The sequence below is a fragment of the Oreochromis niloticus genome, linkage group LG22, assembly GCF_001858045.2.
Source record: "Oreochromis niloticus isolate F11D_XX linkage group LG22, O_niloticus_UMD_NMBU, whole genome shotgun sequence".
Lineage (NCBI taxonomy): Eukaryota > Metazoa > Chordata > Actinopteri > Cichliformes > Cichlidae > Oreochromis > Oreochromis niloticus.
Genome location: NC_031985.2, coordinates 36,124,244 through 36,146,737, shown reverse-complemented (window position 1 = coordinate 36,146,737; position 22,494 = coordinate 36,124,244). Strand labels below are relative to the sequence as shown.

Genomic DNA, 22,494 nt, shown 5'->3' with positions numbered 1-22,494 from the left:
GGCTAGGTGTGCAGTTCCTAATTTAAATGCATTCATTCTTTAGATTCAGAAATCTAAGCGATCAGATTTTATAGAGGCCAGAAATAAACAAAATTAAGTCAATAGTGTCCTCTTCAGTCTTGGCAGAGGGCAGTAATATAAATAATGAGAGAACTGACAGCTATTATTTTAATCACCCTGTCTCAGTTCTTTTAACTAGAAGTATCAGAAAGTAATGTGGTAACATCTGGACTGATGTTTGCAGACAGTATTTTAATCACAAGTTTAAAGGCTGCAGTCGTTGCACACACTGTGTATAAAATATAAATATTTTGATGTGCACCACACTTCTTGTCCTCCATAGTATTGTAGTGAGGCACTTGGAAAGTGGTTGTAGGTGATTCATTTGATACTGCTAACAGTGGTTATGAGTGGGACTGATTCCTTATAACTAATGATTGGTCGGGCCACCCATAGCAGCAACAGCTGCAATCAAGTGTCTGCTGTTTATATCTGCAATCTCATTCTTTTTGTCACTACCCAGAGCTTGTGACCATAGGTAAGGGTAGTAATATAAATTGACGAGTAAATCAAAATCTTCGCTTTTCTTCTCTCTCTTCACTACAAAAGATCAATACAGCAGCCACATTACTGCGGACACTGCCCCAATCCAGTAGTACCTCTCACGCTTCATTCTCCACTCTTTTGTGACCATGACCCCAAGATACTTCAACTCTGCCACCTGGGGAATTAACTCGTACCTGACCTGGAAGTGGGCACTCCAGGTCCCACTTGGACAAGGAGGTGCTGATTCTCATTCCCACTACTTCACATTTGAATTGAACTGCTCCAGCTTAAGCTGCAGGTCACCTGCTTGATGAAACCAACAGAACCACATCATCTGCAAAAAGCATAGATAAAATGCCAAGGCGAATGAAGCAGAGACCACTGTCCACCATCTGGCTACAACTAGATATTCTGTTCATTAAAAACTATGAACAGTATTGGTGACAAAGGCCAGAGTCCACTGAATCCACATGGACTCTGTGTCCCCAGCCTCCTTTGGAATGCAATCAAAGCTTTTTGGAGGTAGGAGTTGAAGGTCTTAGGACAGGGGCCTCTGCCAGGTGTTCCCAGTGCACTCTCACTATGCATTTGGATACACCATGTCAGTCCAGCATCTTCCCCCTACCTGATCCAAGTCAACACCAGGTACCGATCAGCTGACAGCTCAGCATCTGTGTTCAATCCATTGAATTACTTTCACTTTGATCTGTGGCAAAATGCAGTGATTTAAGCTTTAATGATTAAATAGATTCAGTTTAAAGTTTCACAGCTCTAATGTCACCTTACAAATTAACAGCGTGCACTCAGTCATAAAATCATTCATTGGGATGAAAATCTTTATTTTACTGCTATTTTCTATAAATCACCACATTAGCCAGTTTCCTGCAGCATTCATCTATTGTTTTTTGTTTTGTTTTTTTACAATAGTGTTGATTTGCATTTTACTGTTATATTTATGTTCTATATAATTTTTTATTTGCTAACCATTTCATCTGTGGTGTAGGTGGTACTCATAGCGGTCATTTACTTTGAATGAATAGCCGTATGAATTATGAAATGATCCTTTTAGATTGTTTAGATCCTACCAACACCACCCCTTTCATGTGAATGCACTGAGTAAACCCTGGATCAATTAGTGCAGTGAACGTTAAATTATTTTATGACATACTGAAGCACAGGAACCACGAAATTATTAATGATATAGTGAAATAATTAAATGTTTCTACAAGTAAATTGATATTTGACACATTTGACAGGAGCTGAGTTCACTTGCTTACTCTGAATTACCTACTTTTTTTCACCAGCTCTGTTCTCATCTATGTGCTGTCACAGAGCAAATAGTGATGTGTTCGTTCATGTGGAAAGCTGAGCAAAGAAAAAGAATACAAGAGACACTGGAGGTGAATCTTTAATGTTTAGTGCAGTTTAACAGTTTTTAACTACAAAGAAAAACACGAAACGGCCAAATTCATGCAGGCCAGAAAACAGCAAAACCACCACAACAACAAGAATAATAACTACAACAATAATAACCACATCATGAATAATAATAATAATAATAATAATAATAATAAATATACATAGTCACACACACACACACACACACACAAGGTCAGCTGAGTACCAAAAACTGTAACAAACATCAGAAATGACGTCAGTCTAGGAGGAGCAGCGACGACGGGCGAGGCTACGAAACCTTTATAATTCAGGTAAGTCTGACTTGAGTTCTGATCCTCCGCTGTATCAAATCCTTTAGGTCCAATGTGAGCTGTAAACACTGACCTTTGACCTTCTTTTTCTTTGAACTGAACATGAGGGTCACATCATTTCGGGCAGAAAACCCAGCTATTGGTCTGGTTCTAAAATCAAACTCGACTGTTGAACATGTCACATTGTGCTTTACTGTCAGTAGCCAATGAACATTCTCCTACTCAAAACACCGAATATTTGACCTAATCATCCAGCGTCTCTTGAATAGGATGAAGTATTAGGGTCACATTAAGAAAAAAAAGTGTCAATTTTGAGATTAAAGTTGAAATGTAAGCTCAAACTTGAAATAGTATTTTGAATAAAACAAGTCAAAATGTGGAGATTACAGTCATTTCAAGCCAAGAAACTGCCATGGCTCTTATACCCTCTATATAGTGTAGATAAGTTAGTGAAACAAACAGATGTGTCTTATTGTGTTTTGTGATACAACCATTGGTATCTTTGCACCTGTCCATTGCTAGCCATTTCATTTAGCACAAATCCGACCAACTCTTTCAAGTTTGTGTATTTTTCCCTTCTGACCAGATGCAGCTTTCTGCACCATCTCTTCAGCATCATTGTGTTTATGAGCTAAAAGAGAAACACGTTCCTGTAATGAAAACCGATTCTGAAGTAATTTCACTAACTCAACTACACAAGGCATTTTGTAGAGGGCATAGAAGCCGTGGCTGTTTGTATTGAAAATGTAATTTCCACGTTTTGACTATTCTCAAAATTACGAGTTTATTATCTAAATCACAGGTGTCGAACTCCAGGCCTCAAGGGCCAGTATCCTGCAGGTTTTAGATGTGCCCTTGTTCCAACACAGCTGATTTAAATGGCTAAATTACCTCCTCAACATGTCTCAAAGTTCTCCAGAGGCCTGGTAATGAACTAATCATTTGATTCAGGTGTGTTGACCCAGGGTGAGATCTAAAACCTGCAGGACACCGGCCCTCGAGGCCTGGAGTTCGACACCCAATAATCAATAATATATATATATGCTTTGCCTAATGTGGCCCTAATATTCCTTCGTACTTGGCACCACCCTTATGTGACTGCAGGTGACAGGAGAACCTGTTGACCTCACCTCTTCCTCAGTTTGTGTGCAGTACCAAAGGAAGTAACCTGAACTCTGATGTCAGTGCAGTCACTGACATCAGGACCAATGGGAGTAAAGTAAATGCCAACTGAACAATTGGGGGGAGGGCTATATGTTTGGGAAACAAATTTCCCACGCGTGGGACTAATAAAGGTTATCTTATCTTATGTGGCCTGGCCTTAGATTTTAGGAAGAAGTGTTTGGCTGCCTCCAACGGTCAATGACCCTCTCCTGCTTGGGAACTCTAGAATTCAGTCGTACCTAAGGTTGGGCAGCGCTTTAACAGATAGACCGGGAAACAGAGGGACTGTTTTTAAAGTCGTACCAAATAAAATTCAATCAGTGACATCACTCAGTTTGTTTACCTTTGACATCACAGATCCAGCTAGGATGCTATAATATAATAATCCCACCCCTCTCAGTGTGTGAGGAGTGAGGTGTGTGGCATTGTGCAGTGCTTTCCTGTCAGTTAGCATGTTGTTAACATGCTGTTGTTAACATGTTAGCATGTTGTTAACATGCTAACCGACAGGCCTACAGCTGCACTTAGTGTGTTAGAACACTGAAGGAGTAGGGCTAGTGTTAGCCTTTCAGTTCGCCTGTTAGCATAGCAGCAGCAGCTCATCATCACTGCTCTCTGTTTTGCCAGTCGCTTCCAGGCAAGCATCAGGGATCTGAGCTGTGTGGACCATTCCGCAGTGTTCACAGGGGCCATCCCGCCCTCCTCGACCACTGTTCCCATTGTGATGGCGGGGGGCATGGTTCACAGTGGAGGAGGGGTATGACTCGAGCAGAGGTTGTCGGATGTCGCTGACAAGCAAGGACGAGGAAGAGGAATCTGAGTCAGAGACGGGGATCAGGAGCTCCACATCTTCGTCTTCCTCTCCACTCCCCCGTCGCTCTGTGACTTCAACCCCACCTCTTCCTGTCTCCAGCTGGTGCAGTGGGCTATGATTGCTCCAGGTCTGGCTCTGCTGGTTCTGACTTGTTCTTGTCAGATTTCTAGCTAAGCGGTGCAGGTTTTGGGCCAGGCGCTGCAGGGCAGAGGCAGCTGGGGCGGAGAGGTCAGAGGTGTCACTGTGACATTCGGGATCTGGACTGGAGGTTACTATAGTGACAGGGCTGGATGGAGGGAGGGCCTCTCTAGGCCTGTCATTGTCTCGGCCAGATGTCAGGGTCACAGAAGGTGTCATCGAAAGCACAGCCTCTACAGCGGAGGGAGGCGGGGTCTTCTGGGGGAGGGGTGAAACAGGCCCACCCACTGCACTGATGCCTCGCCCTCGCTCGCCCTCAGTGTCTGTATCATCCGAGTCTGGAGACAACAGGTCTGAGCCGGAGCTTCCGGTGCTACCAGTGCCAGCGCTGTCCTCCAGGTCTGCAGAGACCAGAGCCAAAGAACCTGAGCGCCGGGACCGTGAGAAAGTAAAGAGGCGACGCCACAGGTTGCTACGACGACCAGAGGAGGGCAGCCTGAGGGATGTGAAGCCGAGCTGAGAGCGGACTGCCAGACGAAGATTTTCCAGGACAGAGGCCTGAGGACAGAGACAAGAGAAATCATCAGAACCAGTTCAAACTGGATCTAGCTGAAGTCCCTGAGGACCACATAGAGTCACCTTTAAAAAGGTGGTATTTAACCTCCATTTGACCTCAGACCTAACCATATGATCATTCTTCAGTGTACAAAGAGAGCTGTGTGCAAAAACTTTAATCAGGAGCTTCCTGCTATGTGAGATAAGAACTGTACCTGGCTCCCTGAGCACACTGGGAAATCCTCCACAGGTGGGATCAGTCCCTGCGCAATCAGCTGACCATAAGAGGGCGGGGCTTCCCTCCTCAGCAGCTCCGCCTCCACTCTGGACAGCTGGGTCTCAAATGACCTGGAACAACCAATTACAAGCCTTGAATCACAATGAGTTCAGAGGCACGAGGTGAACAGAAATGTATTGACATTCTCACCTGCGTTCAAACATGCGCAGCGAGTACAGCTTGCATGTGCAACCAAGGGCAATGACCAATAAGAGGCCACAGATGAGGCTGCCAATGACGGCAGCTGTGATGACTCGTGTGGGAACAATGACAGGACAACTCTCCTCGTCGCTGCCATCCCCACAGTCATCCTGTGCGTCGCAAACCCACGACTCAAACACACAGCGATTATTCTGAAGGGATCAGACACACAGGGATCACTCAAAGGTTAAAGTGTTGTAGTGTTCTGTAACTGGATGTTAAACATGCCTTTCTCTGTATTAGACAGAATGGCACACAACAAAAGACAGATGTGGGAATTGTGACTTGGACTCCACAAAGCTGTCCTGATGCTGCCATCATGTGATCAGCCTCAAACTGAGTGGGTTTACAGCTGTTTACAGCTGCAGACAAGATGTGTTTGGAGTTATTTGGTTGCATTTCTAATGTTTTAGCTGCAATTTTTCTTTTAATGGCAGCTGACTATGTGATGTCAGGCATTTGGAAGGCATTTGTAAACTACATCTATTTAATTCAATTTTATTTATACAGCGCCAAATCACAAAAACAGTCGCCTCAAGGCGCTTTATATTATAAGGTAGACCCTACAATAATGCATACAGAGAAAAGCCCAACAATCATCTACAAAAAGTTGAAAATGGAACCTGCTTTAAACAAAGTTCACCTACAGTTTATTGTGTGAGGGAGATCATATGTCTGTGATGATTCACAGGACCACCCTACTGCTTCTCGTTTGAGTTGAATTGTTAAAGACTGAAGTCAGAACACGCCGGTATGGTCTTATCATCGTACCTTACAGTGGAAGTTTCCTGGCTGGCAGAAGAAGCAGTTCTTCTCATCAGAACCATTGGGACAGCGGTTCTGGTAGTTGCAGCGGTCCGACCGAGGGTAACAGGCTCCGTTTCTGGAGCAGGGGAACTCATCCTCCTGACAAGAGGAGCAGTTTAGCTCATCCCGACCGTTGGGGCAGTGCCAGTACCCATCGCAGCGCTGCTGCTCGGTGTAACAGCCCCAGTTCCCCCCGCATGGAACCTCCCAGGGCAGGCAGAACCCATCCACCTAAAAACAGGACCACAAAGAATGCTTAATCAAGAACAATAGAACAGAACACCACCTGCACAACACCTCAAAAATCAAACACACCTGGTAGGTGACGTTGAAGCCTCTGGCCGCATTGATCTTGTCAGCGTAGAAGTGAACTCGGAGCTGACCAGATGATGAAACCACAGCGACCGGCGCTCTGGAGTCAAAGGCAGTCAGCACCCTGAGAAGGCGACGGGGGTTCTCCTCCAGCCCATCATAGACTTTGACATAGTCGCCATAGCCAGTCCCATCAAGTTTAAAATCTGTGAACCTTAGGATAACCTGCAGGAGAAGACAGGAAGAACATCAGGAATGTTGATGTCCTTTGCTACCCAAACACGCTCAGGGATCAGAGGTTACCTTTCGGTGGTCTCCAGTGTCAATCAGCCAGGTGCAGTTACTTCCTGGAGGGTAGAAATCAGGATAGTTTGGAGAGCTGAAAGAACCATAGAAGTTCCTCAACAACTCGCCACAGGTGGGAACATCACAGTCTATCTCATCGCCAAGGTCCTGAAAGAGACGTTGTGACACACCAAGTTGAGGACATGGTCAGCAGTCCAGCCCAAGGAACCCCTGAAGTGGATTGTTGTCTCCTTTGGAGACCAGGCACAGTCCCGGTCACCTGAGCTCTAAAGCACTGGGTTAAATCTTCAACATAAGGTGCTCCTTCTCGTAGATGTAACGACTTGTAGCAATATGTTGAGTAAACACAGCATTAGTACAATACTAATACCTCGTAAGATATAAACAGCTATATTCATATTAAACATGCTTAAAATCCTAACGCCCTAGCTCGCATTCTGCTCATCATCTGACATGATGTCTGTATCATTAAGAGACCATTTCATTCATAAGCTCCAACAGATCAGCTCAAGTTACAGATAGCAGAGCAGCACAGGCTGAGTCAGCAGAACTCTGGCAGATCTCTTTGTGGTGATTAGCCCACATGTGGTGTGAGTGGTGAACCCAAGGATGTGCATCGGGCGAATGGCAGGAGTACCGGTTCAGTACTCTGGCTGCCTGTTATTGTTTGACACATTAATGTAATTCACATAAACAGCAGCGGCAAGTGGGCGAGGCACCATTTGAGCAGTTGCAATGGTTCACCTAGGTGGCATGTTACCTGGCAGTCGATGCTACCGTCGCAGCGCAGGCTGTGGGGCAAGCAGGTGTAGATGCGGGTGTAGCGAGACAGGCAGGGGAACTGGTTCAGGCTGCAGGGCTGGAAGGAGAATGGCGAGTCCACACACATCTCTTCATCTGAATTGTCACCGCATTCGTCCATGGAGTTACAGCGCCACCAGTCTGGGATGCACTTCCCATTTGAGCAGTGGAACTGGTCCACATCACAGCTGGATGCCAGCGGCTTACCTGCAAACACAACAAATCTTACTTGTTTCCCATCCAGGAATAGCCTCTACTCCAGTTACATCACCAATACCACATCCCGTTTCCTCACCGCTGATGTATGACAGTCTGAAGCCTTTTCCCGTCAGGCTGTCATCCGAGTGGAAGTGGATCCACAAATGGTCCTGAGAGGAGATGTAGGGTGGTGGCAAGGAGGAGCCACAAACCCGGAGTCCATCCAGGTTCCTGTAGCTGCTGATGGACATCCAGTCTGAGGTGCAGCGATGGGAACCCTGTAGGTCAAAGTCCTGGAAGCTGCAAAGACAGAACAGGGAGGGCATCATGAGAGCAAAGATGGGGTTAAAATGAGGATTTGGTTGTTGCTTTTTACTCTGTGACCTGATGTGGATGTGGCAGGTGTAACTATGGAGACAGTAAGTGCAGTACCTGATGGTGATGGCATCTCCAGGTCGTGCCCTGATATTCCAGCTGCAGTTCATTCGGGCTGGATACTGGAAGGGCCATCCGGGGCTGGTGATTATACCGCTGGATGCCCGCAGGAGCTCTGCCACGTCACTGCAGGCTGGGGGGCAGGGTCGGACTGTTAGTGTGACACTGTGTGTTTGTGGGTGTGTGTGTGCCATTAGTGCTGCTCTGATGTCATGAATGTGACCTCACCATTAGAAATCCCTGACACATAGACATTTTCATTCCTCTGAGAGGCAGAAAAGCATCCTGGGGAAAAAAAACACAACAACACGTGGTTAGAAGTGATTTCATATAATAATAATAATGTAATAATGTATACTTTATTGATCCCCGTGGAGAATTTCCTCTCATCATTTAACCCATTCACTCAGTGAAGCAGTGGGCAGCCACTGGCTGCCCGGTACGCAGTGTGTAGGGACGGTACCTTGCTCAGGGGTACCTCAGGGTAGCTGTTCAGTCGATTCGAACCCTCGACCTTCTGATCATGGGGCCACCACTCTACCTACTGAGCTATCCCAGCTATATTGATAACAGGGTGACATACAGCTGATGAACAGCTGGATAATGCTGTTCCTTAGTCTGTTAATTTTTGTCTTTATGGATCTGAAATGTCTGCCTGAAGGTAGATGTTGAAACAGTACATGACCAGAGTGCGATGGGTCTTGAAGGAATTTGTTAATCTTCCTGAGAAAAGAGGAGGAGAGGACATCTGACTATCCGCTAGGCAACCTGTACAACTCTGCGTAATGCTCTCTTCTGTGCTCCTGTGCAGCTGGAAAACCATGCACAGAGACAGTATGCCAGGTGATCAGGCTGATTCATGAGCCGCTTATTTGTACATGTTTAGATCATGGACTCAGATTATCCCCACCCTTTTTATAAAAATGGCTTGACAGTGTGATGAAAACGCTTGCCTCTGTCCCCCTTGAAGGTCAGATAAGGACTTTTGCAATCAGTTTACAATTATATTATGAAGCTTTGAGAGTTTTTGCTGCAGCCATCTTGCTGTTTTAAAACCACATCTGAAGAGTGAGAGCTGGAGCTCACTGTGAAACTGCCGCATCATTGGCTAATGACCTGCCAATCAGTCATTAGCATATCCTTAGTAATCAGGACTTCATATTTAAATCACTCAAACAAGTGACTGAGCCCCTAAACTAATCGGGAACATCTTTACGGAGGTCAGAGGTCAGGTTTCACACAGACTTGTATAGAACTACAGGTAATTGGCCTTGGTGACCATTAGAAAAAAGAATGCATGTTTTGCTTTTCACATACACAAGCTTGGGCCATCGTTTATCCTGTCTGTGGTCTCAACACAGTGTTCTACATCCAGCAAGTTCTTGTTAAATGTTACATGTAAAAAAGACATAAAGTTAAACAGGATGGATAAAATGTTGAAGGAAGATAGCAGATGATACTTAATGGGAGGACTCTATTTTGAAAATTTGGCATCTTAAAGAATGCTCAATCTTGCAGGGTCAAATAGCTGGCCAATGCTCAACATTGTTAATTTTCAAAAAATGATAATCAAATGTTACAAGTTTGACCACCAGGGGTGCTGTTATGCCAGTTTTAGTGTAGTTGTGTCATAAAGCAGTCTAAGGTCAAGTGTTGCAGTGGTTACAGCTGTTACAGGAAGAAGGATCAGACTTCCTGTCCTTTCTGTGGTATCTGTTCTCCTACAGACTAAAGAAAAGCTTGCTGGTCAACTGGTGATTCTTATTGGTGGTAAGTGCTAGCCCTGTGACGGACAGGGAACCTAGTCAGGTGTACCAGCCTGTCATTCTGACTCCAGCCCAAAGTGGTTAAGAGAAGGTGGTCCCTGTTAAGATACTTGTGAAGCCCTGATCACTTACATAGACCGTTTCATTATCATGATTGGTATTATTACTGAACCATGCTCAACATCTTCAAGCTTTAATAGAAACTGATTGATATCTGCCAACTGCTATGCTTACTACACAGAAGAAATGAAGAATGACTGTAGTGACACCTGTCCATTGATCACAGCAGACCAAATGTAAAGTAATCTGTAAGAGCCATTTCCAGCTGTTCTGAGCCACCACTAGATGTTCTGTCCTTCCACATCTGCCTCTCCATTGTACTTCCTCTTTCTCTACTGGTGGATTCAGAGCAGACTGGATGGTGCAGTAAGATCTGTACTGTGAAATATTACAGATTTAGGTCCAGGTTTTTGGGACATAAAATCTTGGTGATAATAAGTGCCCACAATCACTTCTTGCCACATGTCCATGTTAAACATTAAATTAAGTAACATTAGCTTGTGATACTCTGTCCTTAAATGGTTACAGGTGTACAGCTCTGCCCTCCTGCAATCTTCCAGAACCACTTTATTCAAGAGAAAGTAAGTTGTCAGGAAGGGGGAAGTCTTAAAGAGACCGGACCCGGCGTCATCAGAACAAAACACAAGTGTACACACTTGAAAACAGGTCAGTCTGCACTCACCTGTGAGGAGGAGGAGGCAAACCACACCCTGCCTGCAGTCTGTTTTGAGGGCCATGATAACCCTGATGTTCTGATGAAGATAATGGTGAAGAGTCCAAGGTCACAGAGCTGAGCGCTGCATGTCAGCTGTTAGCAGACCTCGGCTCCGAACCGAGCGGCTACCGAGGATAACGGAGCTCCCCGATAAACCCGGCATTCAATTAACACAGACGCGAGCCGCTGAACGTGACGTTAACGCGGAATCGAGCTGTGCGGGGGGTACGCAGCGGGACATACTGCGAAGAACCTCGGTTAGCTCGGAAACAAAGACCCGCTAGCTGCCGACTAACAGGCTGACGCTAAGAACACCGGCCCGTTAGCTTCAACATGCTAACGGGACAGAGTCATCCGACCCAGAGGGGGGGGGGGCGAACCGGGTCAATCCGAGCTCACGGGACCTTCACCGAGTCAGCAGCACTACTGTCGATCTGATAGAAGTCGTGAGCGCATTTCCGTGCGAAGCTGTTAGGTTTTAGCTTCCGTCGAGCCGAACAACAACAACAGACCGCAGAGAGAATCCCCGCCCCTTTGACAGTGGCGTCACTAACATGGCCCCGCCGTTTTTGTCATTTGTTCGTTTATGTGAACTTCCTGTTTCCTGAAGATGTCAAGGCACTTCATTAATCACAGAGCCGAACTTCCTTCAAATATTCACTACATCTATGTAGTGAACATATGGCCGTGTGTTTAGTTGAACCGGTTCTTCTAAAGCGCTTTTCTACTGCACTTGAGCACTCAATATGCCTCATACAGCAACTCATAAGCTTTACATGCTTAAGTGCTTTCTATCTAACATATCTGCATGTGTGTCAGTAACTGAGTTAGTGTGTGTGTGTGTGTGTGTGTGTGTGAGAGAGAGAGAGAGAGAGAGAGAGAGAGAGAGATTTGTCACTAACAGATGCAGTATTTGCAGAACAGAACATCTGTTGTCTGTGAACCCTCAGAGGTGCTGCAGCACTCACCTCCCCAAACACACTCACACACACACACCCTTTGCTACCCACTTTGTGCTGGACCTGCAGCCTGCAGCTGGAAGCAGTTTTTTCTAACAACTCTGAGATTTTTAATCCTCAGCTGAAACTAGCTTTTCTGTTCCACGCAGAGATCCACCTTCAGCTCTGTGAACCTGACCTGCTCTCTGGCAGCTGTTCCCTCAGACTCCTCACCTCCTGCTGCACCTGGACCAGCTAACTGACCCTGTGACTGATTTCCTCAATCATGAAATCAGAGCTCAGAGTGGAGAGAATTCATCTGCTCGAGTTTCACGAACAATAAAAAACACAGATGTTAGTTTGTTACACAAGAGCTTTAATAATGAATCAGTCATCAATATATTAGGACAGGGACCACGACTCCATCAGTGATTGATTAGCAGCTCAGATTCAAATCTCCATTCTCCATCTTTGTAGCTGAGAGACTGAGTGGACAGTCTGATTGTAATCTGATCAGGAAATTAGAACATTTCATATGAAATAAAATCACACACACAGACACTCAGGTTCATGTGCAGACTCATGTTATGGGATTTATTATATGAAAAGTGGAGCTGTACAAGAATTGAAGTACCCCTGATGGAAGGATGCGGGATGCAGGATACGGTCTCAGCGGATTTTCTTCCTGTGTGAAGACAGAGTGAAGTGAGGGCCTTAGCCTTTGATTTCAGCAACCGTTAACTAATGTAAACATGAAGAAACGCTTCAGAGATTGTCAGCTCAGATTTATTGTGTTTTGGATGACTGCATATCCTGGTTTAAAAGCTTTGACTTACTGACATATTAACACCTGGTTGGTCCATGGGCTTGATCAGTCACTGAGCTTTACTCGCTTTTAAATGACTTCATGTTCACATTGAGATTTTTTTTTTTTTACTTCCGGTTAGTATAAACATGATTTCTTTGTCTTTATTTTCTTTCCGTTGCGGATTTTCTTTCGGCAGAGGTCCTGTCACTGTAACTATGACGTTCTGCCAGAAGTTCAAGGCGTCATCAGCAGGCCCCGCCTTCAACCTGTGACGCGTGACCTTTAACCTTCGGTTTCACGTGGTTGAATCGAGGAGGACAGAAACGCGTGGAGCGAGCGGAGAGGAGAGATGAAGAAAGCAGGGGAGAAAACTGCGTTGAAGAGGAGTAAAGAAGAGGAAGAGGAACAGAACCAGGTGAGCCACACACACAGAGGAGGAAAGTGATGAAGATCTGGTAACGTGCTAGTAACGAGCTAGCATGCTAATACGGGGCAGGCTGCTGTTTAGCCCTCAGAGCAGACACGGAGCGAGACCTGAACCATGAGACCGGACCGGGGCGTTGCTGCTTCTAAAATAAACACAGAACCATCCTCTGTGCACATGTGTGATGTCAGCCTCGGGTTAGGGCTCTATTATAATGTCGGAGTTTTAAAAGGAAGACCTCCTCAACTTAGATTTTAACTCGCATTGTCGGAGCAACCTCACCGACCCAGAGCTAACGATCCAACATGGAAGCAGTGACGTAAATGGCAGCAAAACTGTAACGGAACGAGCACTGTAGCAGGTAGTGTGTCAGGGTACATGTGTACGGTTAGTGTTGCACTGAGTGACGTCAATCCTGAGCAGAGTACAGAAGGTTTTCCTGATTTTTCATGTTTTGCTTTTAGTTGCTGGTTGTTTGATTTAAGTGTGTGTGTGATCACTCACAGATTGCACAGGCAATTAGCTTGTGCTAATGATTTGTAGGTTTTATTTTTCTTATTTTTAATTACACTCACAGCCAAAAACTGATGTTTTTTTTCAATTGTGTCTCTGTAATTCTGGGTTTTCCTTCTCAGATCTTCAACTTTAACAGGAAACCTGCTGATGAAGATAAGGATGATGATTTATCAGATAGCGAGGACAGTGTCTACTCAGGCCTGGAGGATTCTGGGAGTGACGCTGAGGGGGAAGAGGGATCCGAGGAGGAGGAGGAGGATGATGATGATGACAAGGTACAGTGTCAGCAGCTAAGTTTTAACTGTATTTGTCTGACTGCTGATTGGTTGCTGTTAAGTGTCCTCAGTGTTCTGCTGCAGAACATCACCTGAACTTTGTTCCATCTGTAGATGAAGGAAAGAACGGAGGAAGAAGTGAGTGAAGAAAAGAAGGAAGATGAGTATGAACATGACTCTTCAGATGAAGAGGTGATCAAAACTTATTCATGTGTATGCTTGTCATTACTTTTCTTATGCCTGTGTCTGGTGTATTGTATGCAATTTTAGCCACATGCACACTAATAAAAAGCTGGGAGATTTTTGCTCCTGGTCCTTGCTCTTTTGTGTGTGTGTGTGTGTGTGTGTGTGTGTGTGTGTGTGTGTGTGTGTGTGTTTGCATGTGGGGGTGGATCGATGGACACATAATTGGCCAGTCTCTGGCCAGAATTTGCTGCAGTCTGTGTGTGGTTATTGAGTCAGTGATTATGAGTCTCTCACTGATCGATGGATATACTGCAATGAAAATGCAGCTGACGGTATCTTTGATGCTTAGTAGGTCAGTGCACCAGGTTCTGATGTTTGGTTTATGATGAGAGCTCACTTAAGAAACCATTCCACCTTAAACCTTTCGGTAGCTGCTTACCTTCAGTGTTGTAGACTCATGTCTATATGCAACAGATCCTGGGTGAAGCTCTGGAGTTCTCTGTTTCATGTTGACCTTTTATTAGCCTGAAAAAGCTGTGATGAAATGACATGAAAACTAGTTCATGCATTTATTATTTCTAGGTTGGACTACTGTAATTTGTGATTACTAGGATGTCCTAAAAACTCCCTGAAAAGCCTTCAATCGATCCAAAATGCTACAGTGAGAGAACTTACAAGGACTAAAAAGAGAGAGTATATTTCTCCTGTACTAGCTTCTCTTCATTGGCTCCTGTTAAATCCATATTCAAATTTAAAATCCGGCTTCTGACGTACAAGTTCTTGAATAATCAGGCCCCATCTTATCTTAATGACCTTATAGTGTACCATATCACCCCATTAGAGCACTTTGTTGTCAGACTACAGTCTTACTTGTGTTTCCTAGAGTATTTAAAAGTAGAATGGAAGACATAGCCTTAAGCTTTCCGGCCCCTCCTCTATAGAACCAGTTATCAGTTTGCATGCGGGAGACAGACACTATCTCTACTCTTAAGATTAGGCTTAAAACTTTCCTTTTTGCTAAAGCATATAGTTAGGGCTGGATCAGGTGATCCTGAATCCTTCCTTAGTTATGTTGCAATAGGTGTAGACTGCTGGGGGATTCCCATTGTTTCTTTTTTTTAGTCAACTTTTTCACTCACTTTGTGTTTATACACCCCTTTGCATTTAATTATTATTTATTAAATGCTGCGTAGTTCTGCTGGAGTTTTCTTCCTGTTAAAAGGGAGGTTTTCCTTCCCACTGTTTTCACAGCGGTTGCTCATAGGGGTATTGTTGCGGTTTTCTTTTCTTTTTTGTTTTTGTTGGGTCTTTACCTTACAATATAAAGCACCTTGAGGCAACTGTTGTTGTGATTTGGTTCTACATAAATAAAATTGCATTCAGTTGTGGGGAAAAAGGTGATTTCAGGCCTGCTGCTCTCACTGCAGTTATTATGAAGGTCTTTCAGCACTGAGATTGGAAGCATCTGGCTCACATCGCTCTAGACCCTCATCAGTGTTGTGTGTCATGCATCTGGAGTATAAAGTGAACCTCACGCACTAAAGCACACTTTAAAGATGGATCCACCCCGTTCTTATGGACTACACTGCTTTTATATGTCTGATCTGTTCCTTTGGAATTTTGCTTCATGTTATGCTGTGTTGTGTGTTGCTGGATGTGCCTTGTGATATATGTGAGCATAACTAAGACAAACCCCTGTCAACTGTCCTGTTAAAGTGGGTACAATACAACATGTTTTGTACAGGATACTTGTTCCTTTACACATGTTCTGATTGGTGCATTGGCTTCTTTTATGTTCCCCTCTCCATCCTGTGGTGGTTTCTCATGCTCACATTGTCCTTCAGGATATCAGGAACACAGTGGGGAACATTCCTGTTGAGTGGTACAAAGATTTCCCTCACATTGGGTACAATCTGGATGGGAAAAAAATCTACAAGCCAATAAGGAACAAGGATGAGCTTGATGACTTCTTGGATAAGATGGAGAACCCAGAGTACTGGTGAGCGGTTAGCATGATGCTAACTTCTTCATAGGTTTGATAGGGAATGCTGATGAAGCTAACAGCTTGCTGTCTGCAGGAGAACAGTGCATGACAAGCAGACAGGAAGTGACATTGTGCTGTCCGATGATCAGGTGGAGCTGGTGAACCGTCTGCAGAGAGGACAGTTTGGAGACGTCAACTTCAATGAGTATGAGGTATGCCCTCCTAGAGTGACACCGGGGTTCCGTTCACTAGCCTTGAGTTTACCTGCTTAATCCATCCTTTAATAGCCACATGTCCCAGACCATCTAGCAAGAAGTGAGCGTGGCTTAAAAATGTAGAACACACTGGTTACCTGTCTCTTTACACCTCTTCCGCAGCCAATGGTAGAATTCTTCAGTAGCGACGTGATGATTCATCCCATCACCAACAGACCGGCAGACAAACGCAGCTTTATCCCCTCGCTCACAGAGAAGGAGAAGGTAATGCACCTGACTCACCTGGCTTACCTGGCTGCTCTCAGCTGTAACTGTAACTCTGTAACACACCTGTCTGACTGCAGGTGTCCAAACTGGTCCATGCCATAAAAATGGGTTGGCTCAAACCCCGGCGGGTAGAGGATGATGGCAGGGGGCGGTATTACGACTTGTGGGCCAGCGAGGACTCTTCCATTCTGGCCAGACATAGGATGCACCTGCCTGCCCCCAAAATCCCTTTACCTGGTCACCATGAGTCCTACAACCCACCACCCGAGTATCTGTTCACTGACGAGGAGGTTTGTCAGTGCGTTGCCTCACCTGGTTTATGTTCAGAGGATAGATAGAACTGCATTCAAACACACCCCCGTCTGTCTGTCCTCACTTGCCTCACCTGTCTGCAGCGAGCACTGTGGGAGCAGCAGGATCCAGGAGACAGGAAGTTGCCGTTTGTTCCAAGGAAGTACTCGAGCCTCCGTCAGGTTCCAGCATTTTCTCATTTCATCCATGAGAGGTTTGAGCGCTGCCTGGACCTTTATCTGTGCCCACGACAGAGGAAGATGAGGGTAACCTTTCTCAGTCTGTCCTACTACCTGAAGCTGGAGTTGCCCTTTTAGGCATGCGGTTTAAATAATTTCCTGTTTGTCTGCATGTAGGTGAATGTGAATCCAGAGGATCTGATTCCCCAGCTTCCCAAACCAAAGGACCTTCAGCCATTTCCCACCACACAGTCGCTGGTACAACACACACACCTGAACACATGCACACAAACAAAGTGGTGAACCTTTTCTCACATCTTTATCTGTGTGTTCAGGTCTATCGAGGTCACAGCGGTCTGGTTCGCTCTATCAGTGTGTCTCCATCGGGACAGTGGCTTGCCTCAGGTAACCTCAGGTTGTCCCACTTACACATCAATGTAAAGCTCACAGTGAGAGTCAAGTGTTCGATCACAGGCAGGGTTGTTGATCGACCAGTCTACACACCTGCACCACAGAGTGTGTTCTAAAAGTCTCGAAATGAGCATTCTGTTGTTACTGTTTGAAAACCAGACATGATGACAGTTCTACACAGAGACCTCAGCCTGATAACTTCGAATTGTGTCTGTGCACAAAGCAGCTTTATTCTGTGTGGTCTTATCCAGTTACACTTTCCTTGGTGTATTTATTGGAAAGGCGGAGTCCAGTTGTCTTTGAAGTAGTATCAGGAAAAAAATTTGATTCAGGAGTCTGTTTTGTAAAGACCAACTGTACTGCCACAGAGTATCCGTGATAATGCTTTCCACGACTCTGTCTATTAAATTCTTCCTAAAAACGACCTGCTTTGGAGATAAAGGTCGCAGCTTTCAGACTTCCTTTAAACTGCTCACTAAAACAATTTTTTTGCATGATGTTGTCTTTTATCATTTTTGTTTCTATTCTTTTTTTCTTTTTTTTCAGTTATGTTTGCATCTTTGCTAGTATTTGGGATATGTTTTTCTTTGCGTTTTCTCTGTTGTAGTCAGAGCACTTACCGAAAACCCAGGTTGAAGGTGATGTTTAAATAAAACATCCTTCCTTTGGATGAGTTCATTGAGTGTGGGCGGGACTGTAATCTCTCTCCTGCCTGTTTACAGGAAGTGATGATGGCTCTGTCAGATTCTGGGAAGTCTGTTCGTCTCGTTGTATGAAGATGGTCCAGGTGGGCGGAGCTGTGAAGAGCGTTGCCTGGAATCCAAATCCGTCTGTCTGTTTGCTGGCTGTTGCCCTGTGAGCACCTCTCTGACATCGCTCTGTCTCTTTTATATCTTATCATCTCTGTCTTTCTGTCTCTCTCTGTTTCTCCGTCTGTCAACACACCTGAATCACATGATTAGTTCGTTCTCAAGCCTCTGAACAATTTAGGCATTTGAATCAACTGTCTTGGATCAAGGACACATCTAAAACCTGCAGGACGCCGGCCCTCGAGGCCTGGAGTTGCCCACCCCTGTCCTAGTGTAATACAGAAAATATCCCATCAATCACATAACCCCTGGAGCATGATGGGGATAAAGATGTCATATGAGGAAGAGAGCATGTATTAATAATTTAATTCAGTGATTTCTAATGATGGTTTAAACTGGGGTAGTGTTTTTTGTTTTTTTTTGCTGTTGCTGTTGTTTTTTTGTTGTGGACATCCAACTTTATGAAAACGATTGCAGCGTAACTAAGGAAGGATTCAGGGTCACCTGGTACAGACCTAACTATATGCTTTATCAAGAAGAAAACTTTTAAGCCTAATGTTAAAAGTAGAGAGCATTCTCTCTCCTGAATCCAAACTGGGAGCTGGTTCCACAGAAGAGAGACCTGAAAGCTTAAGGCTCTGCCTTCCATTATACTTTTAAATACTCTAGAAACCACAAGCAGGATTTTAAACTCATCCCTCCTCTCCCTCTGATGTGAATCCTGTCCCTCTGTGTCTCTCTGGTTTCAGGGACTCTGTGGTCTTGATCCTGTCTCCCTCTCTGGCAGATAAACAGGTCATCTTGTCGTCAGAACGACTCCTCAGCGCCCAACAGGAGGGGGAGGAGCCAGCAGAAGGAAATGGGTCTGTTGTCTGGAGCGAGGCTGAGGGGGAAGAGCTAAACCAGGGGGTCCGCCTCAAAATCCAACACCCCAAAGTGAGAAAACCACCTGATTTTGTTTGTTTGTTTGTTTGTTTGTTTGTTTAAACCCCCCACTCTGATCCACACCTGGCCTAATCGCTGCTGATCTCTGCAGGCTGTTCACCAGGTGGTGTGGCATGCTAAAGGAGACTATCTAGCATCAGTGATGCCAGATAACACGAGCCACCTGCAGGTGTATATCCACCAGCTGAGCCGGAGGCGGAGTCAGAACCCCTTCAGCAGGAACAAAGGCCTGGTCCAGTGCGTATCCTTCCACCCAATCAGGCCCTATTTCTTTGTGGCCACACAGCGCTCGATCCGCATCTACAACCTCGTCAAACAAGAAATGACCAAAAAACTCCAAGCCAACTCCAAGTGGATCTCCAGCATGGCTGTCCATCCGGGAGGTAACCATATCCCCAGTCCCCCACACACAAGTCTTAAAGGCTCCAATAAACCCGCCACAATGGTCGTTTAGCTCACCGCAGCTGCTTCATCCTAAAGTCATTTGTATTTATACGCGCAGTATTCTCTTCACAGCTGTCCCAACTGTCTGTTCGTGTGTCTGCAGGTGATCATGTGATCTGTGGGAGTTATGACTGCAAGCTGAGCTGGTTCGACCTTGATCTGTCAACTAAACCCTACAAGATGCTCCGGTGCGTACCTGCCAGTCGCTCTGATCATCTGAGTTTAACCCTTTCAGACATGAGCTGTCAGCTGCAGGTGACCTTGAGTGCTCCTGTCTTCGTTCAGACCTGATCTCCAGGACGGATGTCAAGGTTTCTTCACATGGTGGCTGATATGGCAGCCTCGCTTCTGACAGTCTGCCCCAGGGCAGCTGTGGCTACAACTGTAGCTTGCCTCCACCAGTGTATGAATGTGAGAGTGAATGAATAATGGCATTGTAAAGCGCTTTGGGTGCCTTGAAAAGCGCTATATAAATCCAATCCATTATTATTATTATTATTATTATTATTATTATTATTATTACTACTTAGTAACTCTCACGGTTACAAATATTGCAGCTTTACGCATTGCCTTACAGATGGTGGTGTTGTTAGAGTGAGTATCTAACACAGCTAGACTAGACTTAGTCAGAAGTTATAGATTAAGTAGATTCACAGACAGCTGCATCAATGCTGAGTACAGGTAAAGCACCGGTGGGTTAGAGTTAACAAGTGAATATTTATAAGATTAATTACAGATTTGGAGAGATTGTGGCTGAAGAGCCTGTTGGAGGAGGCTGATTTGGGTTTGGTTGGGCAGAGGTGGCAAAAGTACAGACATTCTGTACTTTAGTAGAAGTACAGGTACTAGTATTTAAAAAAAAAATACTCCTGTAAAAGTACTGATTCAACTTCTTTATTCAAGTACAACAGAAAAAGTACAGGCTCTGAAAACTATCTCCTTAAAGAACATTTCTACCACCTATTTTTCTGCAAAGCTAAATAAACCTTCTGCTATATTAATGCAGTAGATGAGAATACAAATTTCATGTTAGTCTCGATGATAATAAATGCGCTCAGCTTGAATCAGTTAAGTAGAACATAAGCAGAGGAACAAGAAGGGGAAAATGGCTCTATTTTCTGTTGTCTACATTGTAGAATGTGACTTTGTCTCTAAACAGAAAATGAGTAAGGAAGAGATTAAAGTGGGAGGCACATAGAAATGCCCAAGTTAGAGAACAACTTGAAAAGTGCTTCAAAGTAGTGCAAAGAAAAAGACTGAATAGAGTCCATGTGTGAGTGGCCTGAGTGATGGGGGTTACTCAGACCATAGCTCACATTGGTGAGGTGGGTGGTTAAAGGCTTGTTGCAGTAGTTCAGTGTGAGGAAAACAATCACAGTTCACAATCATTTCTGTTGAAAGCTCCAGTACATTTTCTTAGTCCACAGGCTGTGATCAGCTGATCTGGGCTACTGCTGCTGCCCTGAGGTTTACTGCTCTTTACACACCTGAATTTAACAAGTGTTTTGTGAGTTTGAGTTGTCCTGGGTAATTGCCATCCTTCACACTGACAGTGCACTGTTTAACCTGTCTATCCTGCACTAACCTACAGAGTGTTTTCATGCAACCTCAGTTTGTTTTAAAGAACGTTTCACTATATGAAAATCACAATGTCACATGTATAGACCTAAGCACTCAGCTGGCAGATGATACTACAGTTTTCCTCAAAAGGTCAGAACAAATCCCTCTTGTCATCAACAAAATCCACATATTTTCTGAGGTGTCTGGGTTACCTTTAAACCTAAGAAAAGTGTGAATTACTCTCTATTCTGAACTGCCATGTAGTTTATTTGTATGGTATCCCGGTTTTAAAATGATTATAGCTCTTTATTTTATAATGCTCCCTCTTGTGTTCAGCTTGTATTTTTCACATTTTATACATTGCTGCCAACAGAATTTTGCATAGCCAGAGCTGAATTGTACATAAAGCAGCATTGTTTAAATGAAAGAAAGAAAGAAAGAAAGAAAGAAAGAAGAAGAAAAAAAAAAAAAAGATCTGCAGTGCCTTCACAGCCTAGCAGGTGCAGGAGTTTAGGAAATATAAGATTTCAGTCAGACCTGCACCAGGAAGGTGAGGATGTATGTTGTATGTGGAAGTGTGTTTACTCAATCAGGGCACTGATATTGGTGTATCATTGATTGTAGAATACTACATATTGATCAGATGTGGGGTTTTTTTTGGTTTTTTTTTTAATCATTTATCATGTGATATGGATCACCTTCTTTCTACAGACACCATAAGAAAGCAGTGAGGGGTGTGGCCTATCACAGACTGTACCCGCTGTTTGCCTCGGCGTCCGATGATGGCTCAGTGATCGTCTGTCATGGGACTGTTTACAAGTAAAACACACACACACACACACACACACACACACGCGCACTTATTTTTCCTCCTCTCAGTTGCACTCTAACCCCACCCTCCTTGCTACCCCCACAGTGACCTGTTGCAGAATCCACTCATCGTCCCAGTGAAAGTCCTCAGAGGTCATGTGATGACTCATGATCTCGGTGTTCTGGATGTGACCTTTCACCCCACGCAACCCTGGGTCTTCTCCTCTGGCGCCGATGCTACTATCCGCCTCTTCACATAGCAACGTGCTTAGCAACCACAGATGCCGTTTTCCTAATGTTTTTACTTTCAGACACAATGTTCTTGCCTCACTGTTTTCCTTGCTGTGATGTCAGTTCCTTTTTGAATAAACTGAACTGTTTTTGAGTGTGTGTGTGTCTGCTGTCAGTCTGGTGAAAGGAGCTGACATTGATCAGCAGTGTGACATCCCTTTCCTGTCTAGGGCCATTAAAGATGAATAAAAACATGCCTAATTGGCTGTTTGTGGGTGATCGATCAGGTCTAAGATGTTAAGTTCAGATATCATGGCAGCCATCTTTACAGAGTTAGCTGAGGAGCCTGGACCCCCTGTCAAGCCCGCCCATTTCACCAGTTATTCTGGTTTTCGAT

The 22,494-nt window shown here is 44.6% G+C and overlaps 2 protein-coding genes across 2 annotated transcripts; one reads left to right on the top strand and one right to left on the bottom strand.

Moving 5' to 3' along the window:
- Positions 1-3,470: 3,470 nt before the first annotated feature.
- lrp12 (low density lipoprotein receptor-related protein 12) lies at positions 3,471-11,360 on the bottom strand. Its single transcript, XM_003459664.5, has 11 exons — positions 10,772-11,360; positions 8,492-8,548; positions 8,261-8,396; positions 7,926-8,128; positions 7,590-7,837; positions 6,827-6,976; positions 6,527-6,748; positions 6,176-6,442; positions 5,354-5,556; positions 5,142-5,274; positions 3,471-4,929 (listed from the first exon to the last, which is right to left on the bottom strand). The coding sequence occupies exons 1-11, from the start codon at positions 10,824-10,826 to the stop codon at positions 4,000-4,002; spliced, it is 2,604 nt and encodes an 867-aa protein (XP_003459712.1). The 5' UTR covers positions 10,827-11,360; the 3' UTR covers positions 3,471-3,999.
- Positions 11,361-12,787: 1,427 nt separating this feature from the next.
- bop1 (BOP1 ribosomal biogenesis factor) lies at positions 12,788-22,256 on the top strand. Its single transcript, XM_003459663.5, has 16 exons — positions 12,788-12,965; positions 13,610-13,765; positions 13,880-13,957; positions 15,796-15,950; positions 16,030-16,147; positions 16,313-16,414; positions 16,495-16,707; positions 16,813-16,974; positions 17,065-17,145; positions 17,223-17,292; positions 18,021-18,153; positions 18,857-19,043; positions 19,144-19,435; positions 19,600-19,684; positions 21,768-21,875; positions 21,973-22,256. The coding sequence occupies exons 1-16, from the start codon at positions 12,900-12,902 to the stop codon at positions 22,124-22,126; spliced, it is 2,160 nt and encodes a 719-aa protein (XP_003459711.1). The 5' UTR covers positions 12,788-12,899; the 3' UTR covers positions 22,127-22,256.
- Positions 22,257-22,494: the final 238 nt, after the last annotated feature.

Coding starts and splice junctions, on each gene's coding strand:
- lrp12 (XM_003459664.5), bottom strand. CDS start 10,826: ATGGCCCTCAAAACAGACTGCAGGCAGGGTGTGGTTTGCCTCCTCCTC. Junction 6,977..7,589: donor ACGGTAGCATCGACTGCCAG/GTAACATGCCAC, acceptor CGTCTCTTTCAG/GACCTTGGCGATGAGATAGA. Junction 5,275..5,353: donor CTGCGCATGTTTGAACGCAG/GTGAGAATGTCA, acceptor TGGTTGTTCCAG/GTCATTTGAGACCCAGCTGT.
- bop1 (XM_003459663.5), top strand. CDS start 12,900: ATGAAGAAAGCAGGGGAGAAAACTGCGTTGAAGAGGAGTAAAGAAGAG. Junction 17,293..18,020: donor GGGACAGTGGCTTGCCTCAG/GTAACCTCAGGT, acceptor GCCTGTTTACAG/GAAGTGATGATGGCTCTGTC. Junction 19,685..21,767: donor AAACCCTACAAGATGCTCCG/GTGCGTACCTGC, acceptor TTCTTTCTACAG/ACACCATAAGAAAGCAGTGA.